The 19,523-nt window shown below is 40.3% G+C and overlaps 1 protein-coding gene across 1 annotated transcript in view; it reads right to left on the bottom strand.

The window, feature by feature from the left end:
* Positions 1-19,523, bottom strand: part of SCAPER (S-phase cyclin A associated protein in the ER) — a 415,034-nt gene that overhangs the window by 282,870 nt on the left and 112,641 nt on the right. The window contains 4 exon segments of the mRNA XM_020976028.2: positions 3,990-4,132; positions 7,013-7,168; positions 13,246-13,257; positions 13,259-13,387. Of these exon segments, the coding sequence (XP_020831687.2) occupies positions 3,990-4,132; positions 7,013-7,168; positions 13,246-13,257; positions 13,259-13,387 (440 nt within the window).

The following is a 19,523-nucleotide window of genomic DNA, read 5'->3' as shown; positions in this document are numbered from 1 at the left end:
GAGGATCACAGGAAATAAAATGGATAATTTTGATACCATGAAATTTAAAACTTTTTACACAAACAAAACCAATGCAGACAAAATTAGAAGAAGGGGGGGGGCGGCTTTATAGCAAGCTTCTCTGATACAGGCCTCATTTCTCAAATATTTAGGGAACTGAGCTAAATTTATAAAAATAAGAGCCCTTCCCCAACTGATAAATGGTCAAAGGATATATTAACAGACAGAAGAAGAAATCAAACTATCAACACTCTAAAAAAAATGTTCTAACTTGTTAATGATTAGGGAAATGCAAATTAAAACAACCTTGAGGAACACCAGATTGAGGTACCCATCAGATTGGCTAACAGGACAGAAAAGGAAAATGACAAATGCTGGAGACAGTGTGAAAAAACAGGGACACTAATACACTGTTGTTGGAGTTGTGAGCCAGTATAATCATTCTGGAGAACAATTTGGAACTACACCCAACAGGCTATAAAACTGTGCATACTCTGTGATTCAGCAATACCACTAACTGAAACCCAAAATGATCAAAGAAAAAGGAAAAGGACCTATATATTACAAAACATTAAGAGCAGCTTTTTTGGGGGTGGCAAAGAATTGGAAACTGAAGGGATGCTCATCAGTTGGAGAATGTCTGAACAAGTTGTTTATATTTGTGAAGGAATACTATTGTGCTATAAAAAATGATACAAGGATAGTTTCAGAAAAACCCAGAAAGACTTATACAAACTGATGCAAAGTGAAGTGAACAGAATCAAGAGACCACTAACAGTAACAGCAATATTAAATGATGATCAACTGTGAATAACTTAGCTACTCTAACATATACACAATGATCCAAGTTAGTTACAAAGGACTCATGATGAAAAATGCTATCCACCTAGAGAAGGAGAACTCTTAAACTTGGAGTGCAAACTGAAGCATACTTTTTCCACTTTACTTTTCTTGCTCTTTTTTTGCTGTTGTTTTGCAGCATGGCTAACATTAAAACGTTTTGCATGACTTCACAAGCATAATGGGTGTCATATTGCTTGCTTCCTCAATGGGTAAGGGATGGGCTGGAAGGAGAAAGAGAACTGGGAATTCAAGTTTTTAAAAAATGAATGCTAAAAAATAAATACAGAAATAAAACTTTTTAAAGAATATTTTGAAGTCTGTATTTGTATCACAGGGATTTGTCATCTGTTAGTTTATGAAGGAAAGAGAATTTCTGGTGCATTAAGATTATTATCTTTATTATAACTTTTTTTGTCATCCTGTTCCATGGAGTTCAGTTAGAAATGGTTCTAAGACAAAACATTATCCTGCTGTTTTCATTTATACTTAATGTTCTTTATACTACTCAGCTGATGAACTTTTTTTCTGTAGCTGAGTTTTAAAGCATAACAATGTAAATTCATTTCCTGTAGGCTGACTGAAAGCATCCTCAGGTTAGCAAATACAAATATTACATAGTGGGGATTCAAGTTCTTGCACAACTGTCTCTCCTTTCCATAATGGCTCTGATGGTTAGCCTTGATTCTGCTGGCCTGCTTGTGGGTGATTAAGCTTCGCTTTTAGCACTTGGTTACTCTTTTACAGACCTCTTAATAACCTCTTCATAACCCAACAATTAGGTGGTACAGTAGATGGAGCACATTGGCCCTGGAATCAGGAAGGCCTGAGTTTAAATCTGGTCTCAGACAATTATTAGTTGTGTGACCCTGGGCAAGACACTTAACCCTGTTGCCTCAAAAAAAAAATGTAGGGGCAGCTAGGTGGCACAGTGGCTAGGGCACTGGACCTGGAGTCGGGAGGACCTGAGTTCAATCCGCCTCAGACACCTGACACTTACTAGCTGTGTGACCTTGGGCAAGTCACTTAACCCCACTGCCTAGCGCAAAAAAAAAATTGAGCTCCACATATACTAGATCAAAAGAAATGTTCTAAAACGAGCAGCAATTATCATGACATTCAAAAAATAGATTCTAAAGATGACAACAAGAGAAAACATACAATCATGGAGCTGAAAGGAGTGAGTTACAAGATAAATAACTTTAAGTAAAGGTTGTGAAAACTGGTGGCCTGTGCTCTAGAATCCAAGGATCAGAGTTCAAATCCCACCTCTGATACTTATAAACTGTATGACCACAGGCAAGTCACTCACCCTTGCTGGGCCTCCATTTTCTGATGTGTAAAATGAGTGAGTTACGTTGGATAACCTTTGAGCTCTCTTCCACTTCTAGACATAGGATATTGTGACTCGCAGTTCAATTTAAAGTAAGTTTGTTACTTTCTTATTCTCAGTGCTAAAATAAGTACAAATGTTTTTGAACACTATGCCAAATTAAACAAAGACAATTTATTTTCTTGCCAAACACTAGACCAAATAAAGATCCTAAATGTTGATTTGGTTCACCTTCATTTAAAGGGCACATTTTCAAATGTTAAAAATTTTCATGAGTAAAAGCTTCACTGCCAAGTTATCTAAAATGCCTATGAAAATTTAATTACATTTGATGAACAAAATTTTGTTTCTTTTATGGGCAACAAAGAACACATTCACACCTTATTTCTCTCTCTCTCTCTCTCTCTCTCTCTCTCTCTCTCTCTCCCTCCCTCTCTCCCTGTGTACACACACACACACAAAGTATTTATATGTAAATAATTTTCAGTAATGCTCCTATTGAAATTAACAAGATGATTCTGAATGTGTTTGGTTTAAAATAAGTAAGCATTAGTGATTTCTAGTGAGTGAATGGAGCTCAAATATTGCTAAATAATTTACATCAGGTTGGAAAAAAGGAGGTTCCCAATCTTCCTGAGTTTTAAGCAATCAAGAAATTTCAGGGGAAGAAAGAATTGACAAAGCTGCTCTAAAGGGCCACGAGTCTGAGGAAATAGCCACCATTCTCATTTGTGGTTCCCAGAATGTGACTATTTTGTTACTACTTGGGGAAATATAAAATGAAGCACTTATTTACACCAGGACCCAACAACTATTCCCTGTTCCGGAAGGCAGATCTCCTAGGTTTGAACCTCATGTCCAACAGTAGTAACTGATTATCTGTAAATGGTTTAACAAGTTTACTTGATTAACAAGAATTTATTATGTGTCTCGATGTGCCATACTCCGGGCTAGGCTATAGAGGTATCAAGACAAAAATTAAACCATTCCTTCCCTTAAAGCAGCTTATGAGAGGGAAAAGATATAAGCATGTAAGTGCATACAGAGTCAATACAAAATGAATACTTAGGAGGGAGGGCACTAGCAGCAGTTGGGATGGGGAAGACTTCATCAGATTCTTCAAGGAAATAAAAAATGATATGAGGCAAAGCCAATGACAGAGTACCTTCCAGGCACTAGTGATAGTCAACATAAAGACCAGGGAAAAGGGAAGGAGTATTGTCTGTGAGGGGCAGCCAAAGGCCCAGTGCCTAGGTACCCTAATTCTGCCTCCAACTCTTACTGCTATTACTGCCTAAATTGTTTCCCAGGTTCTACTCACTTCACTTTGCATCAATTCATATTAACCTTTCCAGGTTTTTCTAAAACCATCCCCTTCATCGTTATTTATAACACAATGGGATTCCATCACATACATATGCCATGACTTAGCAATTCTCCAGCTGATGGGCATCCCTTAAATTTCCAATTCTTTGCCATTATGAAAAGAGTGGCTATAAATACTTATGTACACACGGATCCTCTTCCTCTTTCTTTGACCTCTGAGGGCCATAGACTTAGCAATGGTCCTCTTAGACTTAAAGTCAAAGAACCTACCTGAGAGTTCTGGAGTGCTAAGACTGGGTCTGAGACTCAACATGCTAAATTCAATATCAACATGGGGAATGATGCAGAGGGTAATTTCTGCCCGCCCGTCCAAGGAAATTCTTTAACTATTTTTCACAGCAGCAACAGAATTTCTGGTAAATTGGACCAGCATTTTGGAGCGCTCGGGAAACAGCCCACCACCACCACCATTTCACCAGCGGGGAGCTACCTGGCTCGTTCCCGGGCTGCATCTTCCCGGGCTTTCTCTTTCTCTTGTCTCTGCTGCTCGATGCGTGCCTCCTGCTCCCTCCTCTTCATCAGCAGCTCTTCCACACGAGCCTGCCGCTCAGCTTCCAGAGCTCGTTTGCGTTCCTAATGTCAGAATCATGGTTTCCAAAGATACTGGTTTTCAGTTGAAAAATATCGAAAGCCATCCCAACTCTTTTCATACATCAAGAGATTAGATTCCTGCCTTAGTCACAGGTAACACATTCCTAGCAGTGGCAAACTAAACCCAAAGGACAAAATACATCAGTCTTAAAGTAACTTATTCTTTCTATCTGATTTGCTGCAACAAAAGTATTTAATCACAAAATTATTAATTTAATAACATAATACGATAAATCATTAATACAAAATGACTTGATGAAAATTGTGTATATTCTATGGGTACTCAACCATGCTTTCGAAGCACACACCCTGGACTGTGTGCCTTGCACACAGCAGCCATACCATAAATACTGGCCTGCTGATCGGCTCTCTTAGTGACCTTCTACATAATTGACTTTGTGGAGAACTTGCTGTCTGAATGCAGCTGAGTGTGCACGGCTCATGGGGCAGGCAGCAGAGGGGAACTGGGTGCGGAGGCCACAGCAGCAATGCTGACTGTCCTAAGGCTCTGCACAAATCACTACTTCTCCCTTCTGAGGCTCAGCATCTTTATCTATAAAACAAGACTGATGATACCTGCAGCACTGACCTCACTGGACAAATGAAATGCCCAAACACAAAGTTTACTCTTTTCATTGCTGAGAAGGAACATGAGAAGCAACAGAGAGCTGGCTGGGGATTCAGGAAACCTTGGGTTCAAGTCCTGCCCCTGACACATTCTAGTCACTGAGCCTCTGAGTGCCTCCCTGGCAATCCCCTATAACTGAGAGATGAGCTGCATTCTGCATTAATGAAGGGAGTGTCCACACATGAAATCCTAGTTTTGGACCCCATCCTGCCCCTTCACCATTACAAGGACTTCATCACAAAAGGGTACATGAACTGTGTACAGGATCTGACAGGAGAGGTGTGTGGTAGCAAAGCAGAGAGAGGGCTGAGTCAGAAGACCTGGGTTCAAAGCCAGGCTAAGATATTCAATATTCATTAGCAAGTCACTTAATTTCTTCTACCTTAGTTTCCTCATTGTAGAATGGGAAAAAAAAAATCCCAACACCCCCCTCTCAGGGTTGTTGTGAGGATGAAATGAGATAATGTTTGTAAAGAGCTTAGCAAACCTTAAAGTACTCTATAAATGCTATTATGCTATTCTTCAGTCTGGTTTGACCCCATCCTCTCTACCCTTTGTCTCTTGTGACTTATCTGACCACTCCTTGATCCCCTTCACTGATGCACAGTGTTTCTCCTGCCCCCTGAGCAAGAATGTCCCCAGTGATCTGACCTGACCTCTTCTTGTCCCTTCTCTCTTTTCTCCCTTAGGCATATCTTCTATTTCTAAAAAGATGGTTTCAAAGAGACCTACCTCACAGGGATTATTGTGAGGACCAAATCAGATAACATCCATAGAGGAACTGGTACAGTGGCTGGCACACAGGCAGAGCTTAATCAATGCTTATTACCTTCCTTTACCTGCCTAGGAAAACTTGTATGGAGTGATACAGAGTGAAATGAGCAGTGATAGGATAATATCGACAAGATTTTTAAAATGAACAATTCTGAAAGAATTAAGAACTGATCAGCAAAATGATCAGCTGTGGTTCAAGAGGACTGAGAAAGAAGACACGGAGCACGAGGACGCTCGTGGGGCTCGACAGTGCTCTCAGGACACTAAGGCTCGGTACTGCTTTTCAGTGGGTGTGAGTGGGGGGGGAATTACACTTTAAAAAAAAGTAAATCCCCAGGAGTAATACTAACCCCTCTTTCTTGTCACCCAAACCAGCATCACCAGCATCAGCGTCCTGAGCTCCAGGCTGACATCGCCTAAGAATTTCAAACCTCTCATGTTTTCCTTCTGTTTGGTATTATAGTCAGGGATCCCCATTCCCGGCTCTGTCACTGCCTGGCCTGGAGGCAGTGAAGCAGTACCACCGTGGAAAGAGCACTGGATCTAAAGTCAAGAAGACCTGAGCTCCAGTCTAGCCTCGACTGTTCTGTCTGCCTCTGTTTCCTCAGCTGTAATAAGAGGACAGTATCAGCACTTCTCTCCCAGGTGGTTGTGAGGATCAAAGGAGACAATAACTGTAAAGCACTTAGTGCTGCTCCTGGCACACGGTAGGCGCTCCACAAATGCTTGTTCCCTTTCCTCCTTGTATATTTCCTGCTTTGAGTGAAGGAGACTGGAAGTGGCCATAATGTTACAAGCTTCAAAAACTGAAGAGAGTGAGCCACCAGAGGACAGGGACTAGATTCCACACAGAGATCTGTCAATCTGTGCAACCAGAGGGAAGTCACATAACTTCTGTCTGCTTTCCCTTCCTCCACTGTGGCATTTCCTTCTCTTCCATTCCCCTCCCAAAAGCCAAACTCTGATAAGCAAAGTCCCGACTGACCAGTAGGAGAGATGGACTCATTCATGGCTATCCCAGACTTATAACTGAAATAGGGGGGACAAATTCTATGTAGCAACTGTGTTAAGGCCATGAGTCATCCCAAAGACCAAGGTGATAATTGGGAGAGTGTGCTCCCAAGTGTTAGGGGAAATGTTTGTGCTTCTGTTCTTGCTATATCTTTGCAGTAAATACCCTTTTGTAAAAGCTAATTTAAATTAATTGGTTGAATGAAACTGGGGTGCTAATCACTAGTAGCTGAAAGTGGGGGGAAACATGCTCACTGGGGTCCTGGCCAACAGAAGCAGAGCAGACACATCCTGACTCCTTCAGGGAGTGAGGTGGAGTTGTAGATGCCCTTTCTCTGGAAAAGCAAGTTTAGATTTCTTCAGCTGGCTCGGTAACTCGAGGATGTGCCAATTAAATGTTAATTACTCTCAGTAATTACAATTTCTGAGCTCTCAAAGCCAAATTTTACCTGTACTGCCTCATCCCGGGCTTGCTTTTCCTCCTGTCTTCGCTGACGTTCTTCCTGTAGTTCATTCAGCCGCTGTTCATACTCTTTCAGCTTAGAAAGCACATCGTGACGTTTATTCTGGGCTTCCAGGGTATTTATAAACGCGATTTCATTCACCTGTAATAAAAGCAATGGACGACTCAATGACTTTCAAACGGAATTCAGCCAGTCTCAGAATGCAAGTTAATAGTAATTGAATGAGCAGTGAATACCTCCTCCAAGGATGCAGATCGTCTTCTGCACACCTTAGTAAAAATCCTTCACGAATTTTGGGGGAAATGATGATCTTGTCACTAACTTCTAATACTAAAGCTCTCTGAACTTGGGCTGATCTTTGTTCAAAAGACCCCACTTTAGGAAGGTCACTTGTCCCCCATCTGAAGACTTTCCAGTTTGATGGGCCCTTCATTAGCATAGTCTTCAAATGTGAAGTCATTAATGGAAGAATATGTAACATCTCTACCAAAAGAAAATGCCAAATAGCCTTTAGAAACCAAGAGAAGTATGCTAACAAGCAATCTGGAGTGGACCTCAAAATAGCAGTTAGGAATCTATGGGATCGCCAACCTAGGAAATACAGATTGATCCTTTTAAACACACATTTACACTTACGGACATCATCACAACTAACCCATAAAGCTGTGTAAGCAGTCCTTGACAACATACGTATAACCCAAAGAGAAGACCAGGCCTACAAAGGACTGCCGCTGGACTGCCTAGGTCTGGAATTTTACTCCTTTTTTCTACAATAAAGATCAATTAAAGTAAAAAAATATTTGTTAAGTACCTATTATTTATTAGAAGCTATGCCAAGTGCTAGGGAAACAAAAAGGCTGAATAGCCATTGTTCTTCAGGTATTCTAATAGAAAGCATACAACATGAATACTTATGTACAAACCATAGACAGGATAAATTGAAAATAACCAACCGAAGGAAGGCACCAGAACTAGGGGACCCGGGATAGGCTTCCTCTAGAAAGTGAGATTTTAAATAGAACTTGAAGAAAGCCAGGGAAGCCAGGAGACAGAGAGCAGGAGGGAGAACACTGCAGGCATGACGTGACGGGGCCAGAGAAAACGCCTGAAGTTGAGATATGAAATATTTTATTTAAGGCCAATGCCACTGCATCATAGAATAAATGAAACTGGGGTGCTGATCACTAGCAGATAATTGGGGGGGGGGAGATGCAGATATAAGAAGACTGGAAAGGCAGGAAGGGTCCAGGTTATGAATGAGAAACAGAAAATTTTATATATCATCCTAGAAGTGACAGGGAAAACTGGCTGACTGAACAGGGGATGACAGGATGACAGCTGCCATTTCAGGAAGATCACTTTGACAGCTAAGTGGAGGATGGACTGGAGAGGAAGGGAGACCAATCAGCAGGCCAGCAGGCAGATGATGAAGGTCTTTATCAGGGTGGGGGCTGTGTCAAAGAGAAGTGGGCATATTGGAGACATGTTACAAAGGTTATCAAAGGCCTTGGTGACAGATTGGATTGGGGAGTGGGGGAGAAGGTGAGTAGTGAGGAAATGAAGAAGACACTTGGGATGCAAGCCAGGGTGACTGGGCAGATGATGGTAACTTCAACAGTAAGAGGGAAGTGTAGAGGTGGAAAGGTTTGTGGGGAAAGAAGATGAGCTCCATTTTGGACATGCTGAGTTTCAGATGTCTACAGGACATCTAGTTACCCAGAGAAACGTTCGACAGGCAGCTGGAAATTTAAGACTGGAGGTCAACAGAGAGGTTAGGGCTGGATAAGCAGATCTGAGAATTATCAGCATAGGGATGATCACTAAATCCACAGGAGTTGAAGAGATCACCAAGTACAATAATAAGAGGGAGAAGAGAAGAAGGCCCAGGATAGAGTCCTGTGGGATTCCCCAGGATTAGCCAGTGAGAACTAGACTAAAATCCAGCAAAAGAGTGGTCAAGTAGGTACGAGAAGAACTGGAAGAGAGCACTTTCATGAAAGTCTGGGTAGAAGATGACAAAGGCAAAGGGCTGCTGAGGGGAGCCTCCTCACCAATCTCCACACAGCCCTAGGGAAGTCTGCTGGGAAGCCTTGAAATAGGCTTTGTGTACAGAGACTGAGAGTCAAGAATTTAATAAGAAATTAACATGAATTTCCTAACGCCAAGTTTGGCTCAAGCCAAACTCATGAGTTGGAACCAGAACAAGGATAAAAGCACAGACCATCAGGCCACAGGTCCTTGGTGATGCAGACCACAGAAATGTAGTCATCCTGTATTGAAGATTTCACAATTAACATTTGTAAAAAGATGACCATAAAAACAGGCACAGTTTACATCACAGAATCCACCCTAGAGATAGTGAGTGAGGCCTTCTAGACATTCTTGTTCAGGAAGGACATTTTTTTTCCTGCATCAAGGTCTGGAACACTGGAAAGCCTCCTAAGAGAGATCCATAATCACAAAAAAAAAAAAAGAATGTATTCTATCCAGACTATAGAATACCGTTGGATGGATGACTCACAGAGCTAGTCTATCAGAACATATATCCTGGAAAAACCAAGAGAAGCAGCAGGAATTTCTGCACCGAGGACAAGAACCGCAAACCTGACCCAAAACAAGTGATATTAGGGTCATGGCAGGCACCACCCCACTCAGGGAGGTAAGAACCACAGGACACCAGTCCCAGTGGGAAGAGACTCTAGGAGATCACAAGTCTTCTGCTGGGCAGCTGCGCACCGCCCCCGCCCCCCCACCCCATCACTCCCCCCAACCACCCAGGAAACAAGCCATCTGGTAGATTCCATTTTAGCTGATTGTTCTCCAGATCAAAGTGATGGGTCAGTTGTTTCTCTCATGGCACCTAAGCAGCCTGATTACTGGCAGACAGGCAATAGATAGCCAAGAGATGCTTTTGAGGAAAAGGCTGACAGAGAGCTTAAAAAGTCAACTGCCCTAAAATCTTTTAAGTGTCATGCTAGAAGAATGAAGTTGGAAACAACATTAGGGGTCATCTAATCAGATCACTTTATCTGACAGAGGAAGATGCACGGTTGAGCTGTTCCTACTTGTTTTCCCTATCCTATCACCATATTCTGCCCCACCACAGGACCCTGACCCTACTCCTCCTTCCCTGAAGAAATATAGGTATTGTCGGAACCTTCTGAATTTTCCACCCTAAAGAACATTTCCCACTTGGGGTAAAACCCTGGTCACCTAAGCCTAGTTCTAGATACTGCAGATAGACAATGAACTAGACCCAGAATTAAATAGGGGGAGTGTAGGCTATACTGACTTTCAGAAAATAAACAGTGTTTAATGACCTTAAGGTTCTATCTGAAACAAAGGACTATCTTTCAAACATTTTTTCATTCCATAAATAGCTACAAAGTATGGAATGTCACTCCTCTGAAGAATTCAAGCTGTCAGTCACCAAAATGGCAGTGGAGAAGTACAGAGTAGGCATGACCAAGTTACAAGAGACTGCCAACAATGAACTCAAAAGGGTAAATGTCATAGAAAACATCAAGAAGGAAATGTGTGACCAGAAAGGAGGTGAGCAAATAATAACACAGCAAGGACCAAGGGGAACCAGTGGGCAGGCTATCCAGCTACGGGGGGAACACTTGGCAGAGGGTTTACACAAACACATGACAAAGTATCACAGAAAACGAGGGGGAGTGGTAGAGCTACACAATCCATACTGCTGGAAGGAGCCTTCACACTTATGAGATCATAAATTCACCAAATTATCAGTACAATATTTCTTCTATTTCAAAAGATCTTTTTTCATGAGTCTCATGACTTATTTCAATACTACAAAGATTCGTGATTCCACTGATGTGGTTACTACCTTCCACCAATACAGATCACAGCCTCTTTCTCTCTAAGTTTTCATGGGTTTCTATGGCCAAATAAAAATTCATCTGCTACTTGGTCTTCGTGGTGATAAGCTACACTGGCCCATGGCTAATAAGAGACAGAAGCCATCACAGGCTCCTCTTCCAGCCTTTCTAGATTCAGAACCTGTCCCTATCTGTGTTCTACTGCCACAACTCTGAAGAACACAAGTTCATTCACTGAGGAGACTTTCAGTGGAGAATGAATAATATATTTCAAGTATATTATAGATGTACACTTGTGGGTTGGCCTAAGAATCAAACTATAATCTATAATACTGTTTCTACGAGAAAAGCAATTCTTAGTTCTAAACAACCAACTAACAAAGTGTAAATACAATTCCCACAGATATTTGATCTGTAGTAATACACATTATTTTAATGTTTCAGCAAATATTTGTATATGAAATGCAAATAACTTTAATATACTGACCTTTAAAAACCATATAGACCTTTAATAGACCCTAATAAAACATCTCTTCCCATAAACTGCTTTTTTTAGGGGCATTTTCCAATCTTGAATGAAAGAATTTATAGAAAAATAGGGGAAAAAAAAAGGAAAACTAAAGTCACCTTTTGTGGCAAAAGAGAATGAATCCAAGATATAATTAGGCTTGGAACAATTTTGTTTCCAAGGATGGTCACTGTCAACTATGAAATTAAAGACCAAGTTATGTAGTAACTAGTAGAAAGAGCAATGGACATGGATGGGACCAGGCCAGACTCCACCACTTATGAGCCACTGACATCACTCCTATCTTGGCCTCAATATCTCCAGCTGTAAAATGGCAATAATATTTGACTATACCACATTTATGGAGCTATTAGTGAGAAAAGTATTTTACATGAATTCTAGGAATTCTTGGCATTCTCACCATCCAAAAATATACTAAGGGGTCAGAAATCACCAACAGTTTACTTCAACAACTTATGTGAGGAATAAAATATGAAAATTTGAAAAAATTATTAGTACAAAATACCAATTTACTTAACATATTTGGCCATACCCAAAGGGAAAAAAAAGACCAAGCTTGATATCTATGAAAAACCAAATGGATCATACCTTCTAACTAATTAAAAACTAATATAAATACATTACCTGTATCATAAGGCTTATGAGACAACTGGGAAGTAGACCCTCCTCAAAATTATGAAACATTATTCTAAAATAAAATAGTCTTAATGATTTTTAAGCAAGAAGAAAATGCCCAATACAAAATTAAGCCAGTCCAAAAGCAAGAAGAGCTACATTCTTTAAGTAGCTAAAATGTTAGGCGATTCTGAGTGAGAAAGTGGTAACATCATTTTATATAAGCTAGGTACAATAGGTGTGTAATTCTATTAGAAAGAAATCGGTCCTAAATCTATGGAACTAATGAGAGAAGAAGAAAAATGGTGGATTTTGTGTGTGTTTGTACGTGTAGCCTATTGACAGAAACACATTCGGAGGATGAATTTCTGAAATCAGTGACTGACATACAACTGGAAGTTACAGAACCAACTAGGCAGTAATTGTCAGCAGGATCTACTGACTACATTTTCCAGCAGAAGTACTTTATTAAAGCTTCTAGCTCAATTAAATTGGATTATCAAGAATAAAGGAGCCAAAAAGGTCAGCCAATCTCACTCATATGGGCTATGTAAATTTACTTCAGGAGTTTTAACATCTGTCTAGATGGGAATTATGTAAACCATGATTTTCTTAATATTATTAGAGAAGCCACATCAGCATAAAAAATAATAATGATGGTAAATGTGTTAGAAAATTAAACAAATTTGAATCCATTTAAACCAAGTAAAAAAAGCCATTAAGTGAAAGAGAATTCCAATATTCACATATTCCTGCCATTTAACAAATGAATATTCTGACAAGGCACTTCCAGCTTTCCCTGTGCTATCTGAGCAAATGGAAGGGGAGGGAGAAAAAAAAATTAAGCTTCTACTAAAGTCCTACTCTGACTCTTTAGAGCACCACAGAAATGACCCTGGAATTCCAAAGGCCCAGGCTAGGGGCTTGTGTCTGTGATATGAAGACCAGACGAGCTCAAGACAGAGATTTCTTACCAAACGGTTGGCCCCAGTGACTCCCAAAGATCATAGTCATTTAAGGTGTCAGTGCAGGGGTATTCACAATGCCTCTGATATCCTGAGACAAAGAGAATGACTAAAAAGAATACAATCTGCATAACTGTACACACATTTAGAGTACGATGATCCTATTTATGACCTTTTTTAAATGACCAATTTTAATAAAAAGGACAATAGTATCTTTAAAAGAAAAGAAAAAAAGAAAATAACCAAGTTCACTGCCCTGAAAGGTACCTTGGCTTCTTCCTTCTTGGGCCTTTTTCACGATGGCTTGTAACTGCACTTCCCGCTTAAATTCAGCATGGAGTAATTTCTCCTCCATCATTCTCCGTCGCTGATCTAGTAACTCTTCCTTCCACTTTCGGACATCTTTCTCCTGTGCACAAAGAGTTAACATTACTCATTTAAATGTGGCCCTTAGCCTTCCTTATTTCACACAAGTTAATGAAAACTGTGCTTTGCATAAACATGTAGAGCATCTTTCTTCTATTGATTCCTGTTTCATAATGAAGGAAAGAACAGAAGCCACAGGAGAGTATCAGTGGTCTGACGTTTCTCTTCTCATCCCTCCCAAAACCGCCACACATCTCCCACATCCTCATTTCATGTTTCCCAAGCAAGAAACTTCATCACTTTGATATCTTGAAAATGATGAAATCTCTGGAAGTCGTACTGTAAAGACAATGATTCAAGACACTGGGGGTATTTAGACTAGCTCAGAGAAGAGTGCAGGAAGACACAATAGTTACCTTTGTGTGTTTAAAGGGATATACTAGAGAGAAAAAGGAACATGCACTCCGTGTATCAGTGACTGGGAATCAGAAATATAACAAAAGATGAAGGAGATCAACATGGCCCCACAGAGTTCTTCAACTAGTTCCATCCCCATAACATACAGATAAGGAAAACGAGGCTCAGACAGGTATAGTAATTTGCTCAGGATCACCCAGCTTTTAAGTCGAAGAACCTACATTTGAACCCAGGTCTTTTGACTTAAGTCACCATATCTGTAGACCTACCACTACATCAAATGGCCTTTGCCTGTCACGTATCTCTCTGTAAAAGATGCAGGAAGAATGGGACAGAGATAGCGCGGAATACAGAGTCTGAAGACAACTCCTATTCTGACTCTCCATTCTACCCTCTTTCCGCTCCACTGTGCTCCGAGCTCTAGCAGTTATAAAGCCACAAAACCTTAAAATGCCTTTATTTCTCCAAACCTCCATTTTCTCAACCGTAAAATAGGAATAATACCTGTCTTCTTAACTACCATTCACAGACTCATGAGGAATACAATACTCTGAAAACCATAAAGCCCTATGCAAATAAGATGGTGGCATTAGGGGACAATGTATGACACAAGAGGTTGGGCCATGTAAGCCCCTACCATCCCTTCCATCTTCACTGCTCTACAACTCCATGGCTTGGTTTGCAAGGACATTCTGAAACAGAATGAAAAATCATGAACAATTTGTATTTCAGTTTCAACACGTAAGAAAAAAAGAAATGTCAACATCAGCGTGGCACTTGGCCAAAATGCGATAAAGTAAAAACGTACGGCTTCTTATTATAAGCCATTCGAATCTCATCTCTTTGTGATAAATTATTAAAACAAAAATTGATGATAAAGGCTAAACTGCCGACAATCAAAGGTCTTCACATTATTTTCCTTTTTGTGTTTAGTATCGTATTTTGAAACCAGTTTTACACCTTAGCACCCCACTAGGACCAGTTCAGTATTACATGCTGATATGGCATGGATCAAATTATCTTCCACAAGACCTAGGAACACTGAGAGAAAAGACAACTTTAAAATGAGTGTCAACGGACTGGCAAACACACACTCTCTCTCTCTGTCTCTGTCTTTGTCCCTTCTCTGTCTCTGTTTCTCTCCTATCTGTAAAAAGATTTCATTTTTAATACACAAAAATATACCAAATGTAAGGGGGTAGTCCATGTAGGCTTATCTTTAATAATATACAGCATATTTAAACATACTAAAAATATATCTTTTACCAATACAAAAAGGTTAGAGAGTGAACTTCTAAGGAAAAGCAGCTTCAGGGCAGCTAGGAGATACAATGGACAGAGCAGCGGCCCTGGAGTCAGCCTCAGACACTTGACACTTACTAGCTGTGTAACTTAATCCAATTGCCTCACCTTCCCCCACTTCCCCCATCCCCCAAGAAAAGCAGCCTCTCACAATTGACACTGGACCATCAATCCATTGGGGTGTGGTTATCATTCTTATCAATCTAAATCCATTCCCTCTATGTACATCAGAAATAAGACAGTCAGAAAAACTTGCTGCAAACTGTTTTGCTTCCCCTTTGCCTCCTCTATTTTAAGCTGCACAGATTTTGTTTAGGCAAAAACTTTTGGTCATATGTAATGAAAATCACTCATTTTATCTCCTGCAATCTCCCTTCTCTCTTGTTCGGTCATAAATTGTTGCACTATCAATAAACCTAATGGGTCATTTCTTCCTTCCTCCTCTAATGTGTTTACAATGTCATCCTTTATGGTTAAGAAATGTATCCACTTGGAGTTCATCTTGGTAGACAGTGAAAGATGTTGATCTATACCTAGTTTCTGCCAGACTACTTTAGAGTTTCCTGATAGTTTTTGTTCAACAGAATTCTTGCTCCAACGGCTGGTTTTCCTAATAGTGGACCAGCCTTGCATTCCTGGTATAAATTCAACCTGGTAACAATGTATAATCTTTGTGACATATCACTATAGTCTCCTTGCTTACGTAAAATATTTATTATGAATGTTGGTCTATAATTTTTTTTTTCTCTGTTTTGACTCTCCCTAGCTTAAGTAGCAAGACCATATTTGAATCATAGAAGAAATCTGATAGGATTTCTTCTGCCTTTTTTTTTTTTGAAACTGCCTGAGTAGTTTGGAGTTAATTTCTCTTTAAACGTTTGATTTATAGAATTCATATGCAAATCCATTTGGACCTTTTGTTTGTTTTTTGGCAGAGGAGAGTACAATTGTGGCTTATTTTTTTTCTGGTTGTTTTTTTTAATTGTTTTTTAGTGAGGCAATCAGGGTCACGTGACATGCCCAGGGTCACACAGCTAGTTAGGTGTCAAGTGTCTGAGACCAGATTTGAACTCAGGTCCTCCTGACTCCAAGACTAGAGTTCTATCACTGTGCCACCTAGCTGCCCCAATTTCTTTTTTTAGGACTAGGTTAACTGTTTGACTTCTTGTTCCATTAATCAGGGCATTTTATATTTTTTAAAGTATTCATCCATTTCATTTAGATGATCAGTTTTATTGACATATAATTGGACAAAATCACTCCCAATTGCATCTTCAACAGTTGTCAATTCATTCTTTTCATTTTTGATATTGATTAATTAGTTTTCTTCTTTCTTTTTTTTGCTTTTTAGTGAGGCAATCGGGGTTAAGTGACTTATTCAGGGTCACACAGCTAGTTAAGTGTCAAGTGTCTGACTGACCTCCAGTCCTCCTGACTCTAAGGTTAGAGCTCTATCCACTGCGCCACCTAGCTAGTAGTACCCTTCTTTCTTTTTTTTAATCCACTTAGCTAACAGCTTATTTTTACAAACAAGCAAAACACAGCTCCTAGTTTTTTTATTTATTAATTTAGTTCTTTGTTTTCAATTTTTTTATTTTAGTATCATATTTAATTCTTAAGATTTCTGTTTTGGAAGAAATTTCTGTTTTGTCTATATCCCTGAATCTTCATATGTTGTCTCACTGTTGTCATTATCTTTGATAAAGTTATTGTTTCTATGATTTGTTCTTTGACTCACTCATTCTCTAGAATTATTATTTCATTTCTAATTTCAAAATTTTGCTTCAAAGGCCATTTATTGAATAATTTTTATTGAATTATGGTCAGTAAAAGATGCATTTAGTATTTCTGCTCTCTGCATTTTTATGTCCTAAAATACGGTCATTTTTTTTCAAAGGTGCCACAACTGAAATAGATGTATTCCTTTCTATCACTACTGAATAATCTCCAGCGTTTTTTACATCTACTTTTTCTAAAATTCTATTCAGGTGTTTAACAAAGGGTTTTTAGTTAGATTTATCTACCTCTGAGAGACGCAAATTGAGGTTGTCCACTATTATAGTTTTACAATTTCTCTCTGCAACACATTTAAATTTTCCTTTAAGCATTCAGATGCTATCCACCCATAACATATATGTTTAGTATTGATATTAATTCACTGTCTATGGTGCCTTGCAGCAAAATGATGTTTTCCAGTTTATATCTTGTAATCAAAGTCTATTTCTGCTGTTCCTTTTTCTGGGATTATGAGTGTCACCTCTGACTTTTTTACTTCAGCCGAAGCACAGATTTTGCTACAGCCCTTTATTTGAATTCTATGTGCCACTTTCTGCTTCAAGTGTTTTCTAATCCATTCTGCTTTTCTCTTCTCTTTTATGTCTGAGTTGATCCCATTCACATGCCCAGTTGTGATTATAATTGTGTATTTCACACCATCCTATTCTCTTATCTTTTCCTTCTCTTGGTCTCTCTTCCTCTTCAAGAGTTGTTTTGTTAAGTCTAATCCCCTTGCCCTTCTCTTCCCCTGCTGACTGAAACATACTGAGGTACCCCATCACCCTGGATATCACTCCTCTGACCAGTTCTGATGACAATGAGGTTCTGGTGTCACCCACTCCTCCCCATCCCTTCTTGCTAGCATGTATAGAACTCGATTTGCATGCCCCAAGGATGTGGGATAATTTTCCAGTTCTTAAGCTCCCTGATGCCCTGACCCTAACACGGTGTTCTATTCTTCTTTTATCATCATCAGACTATAACTGAACCACTGCCAGGCCCTCTGTCTAATTAGACTCCCTCTATGATCCCTGATGATGATAGAGTTCTGATGGGATACACAGTCTCTTATGATTGCTCCCTCGTGTTTTCCTTTTTATGCTTCTTTGGACTCCTAGGTTTGTATTTCAAAGTTTCTACTGGGCTCTGACCCTCATCAGGGACTGACTCTAAGCCTAACCCTAAAACGCACACTCATTCTAAATTTCCTTAAAGACCCATTTTTTTTTCCTCCTGTAGGATTATGCTCAGTTTTGCTAGATAAGTTATTCTTGGTTTTAATTCCCTATGTCTTGCCTTCTTGAATTTCATATTCCTAGCTCTCTACTCTAAGAGTGGCTGCTAAATCCTATTTGGTCCTGTGTATTTTTTCCTCTAGTAATCTTATTTCATTTTGAAAATCATTTTTAGGTTTTTTTTACACTCTTACTTCATCTCCCCTAGGAATCAAATTGCGTTTTACTTTAACACTCTGCATATAAATATTTCGGAGTCTTTCTCTTCATCTCTCTTTGTGCCTTAAGCATCCATGTCACCACAATGGCTCTTTGTGCTTGTTTGCTCATTCTTCTAGCCTGCCTCATGACTTTGCACTTTATGTGAAGGGCAGGGGAATGTCTGAGCTGGGCTTTTGTCCTCTTTGGTCCTCAGGCTGCTTTTTCTGGGTAAGGAGTACTGTGTTATTCCATGTTCTCAGGGGCAGCTCAGGCCAGGCAACAACAAGCTTTCGGTGCTCCCACGGTGACGTGACACAGGTAAGAGTCTCATCACTGTCCTCTCAGTCTGAGCAAGTTCCTAACCTGGGTTTGGATGTCTGCAACACTGCTGTTGGCCTGACAATAACTGCAGTCCCAGTAGACTGCTGTTGGACTCAGTTACCATCAGGCAGCTGGAAATCAACCTGCTGCTTCCGAGTGACAAAACTTCAAGCTACCTTTTGTTCTGCAATCTGTACCTTAGTTATATTGCTGCAGGCTTCAGAATGTATGGGAGATTAGAACTGACACCTACAAAGATGCTGGGGTCAACACCACACAGGTACTACTTGCTTCTGCTCTTGTTCCTCCTTTGTTACACAGCCTAGAGCTCACGATTCTTCAGCCTCAGACACTACCCCTTGTCACACGTCGCTTCTTCGATCTGCCCTGGACACTGACCAGGAACTGGGCAGCGGATGAGTGAACTGCCAGCTGGCCTGTCCTTGTCTTCTGCATAAGGCTGATGTACCCCTGGATGCCCCTCAGATCTCGGTCCTCTTCTATTTCCTGTGCAATGGAATGCTCCAGGCAGCAGACCTGGGGCCAGACCATGCCCCCAGTGCCCACAGACCTCTCTGTCTGTCTCCCTATGCTGGCCTGGGCTGGAAATAGGACTCATTCTGGCTTTTCCCTTGGATTCCCCCCACAGACCTGGGTTGGTGCATTTTCTAGATCTCTCTGGACAGGCCACACTACTTCCTCCCTACTCTGTGATCCTAGCTCTGCTTTCCTCTTACATGCTAAAGACTCCTAGATACCTAGCCATCAACCCTCCATTATCATATAGTCTTAACCCCTTCACCATGCTGCGCACCCACCTCTGGACACAGTGTGTGAACGTACCTTCCTAACTCATAACCTACCTACCTCGACGAAGAGGCAGAATGACCAGTATAATAACAGAGTCAGAATCAATCAATCCTGGGT

This window comes from Phascolarctos cinereus, unplaced genomic scaffold, assembly GCF_003287225.1.
Source record: "Phascolarctos cinereus isolate Bilbo 61053 unplaced genomic scaffold, phaCin_HiC Scaffold_3;HRSCAF=262, whole genome shotgun sequence".
Lineage (NCBI taxonomy): Eukaryota > Metazoa > Chordata > Mammalia > Diprotodontia > Phascolarctidae > Phascolarctos > Phascolarctos cinereus.
The sequence above is the reverse complement of the archived record's forward strand: the minus strand, read 5'-3'. Positions and strand labels throughout refer to the sequence as shown.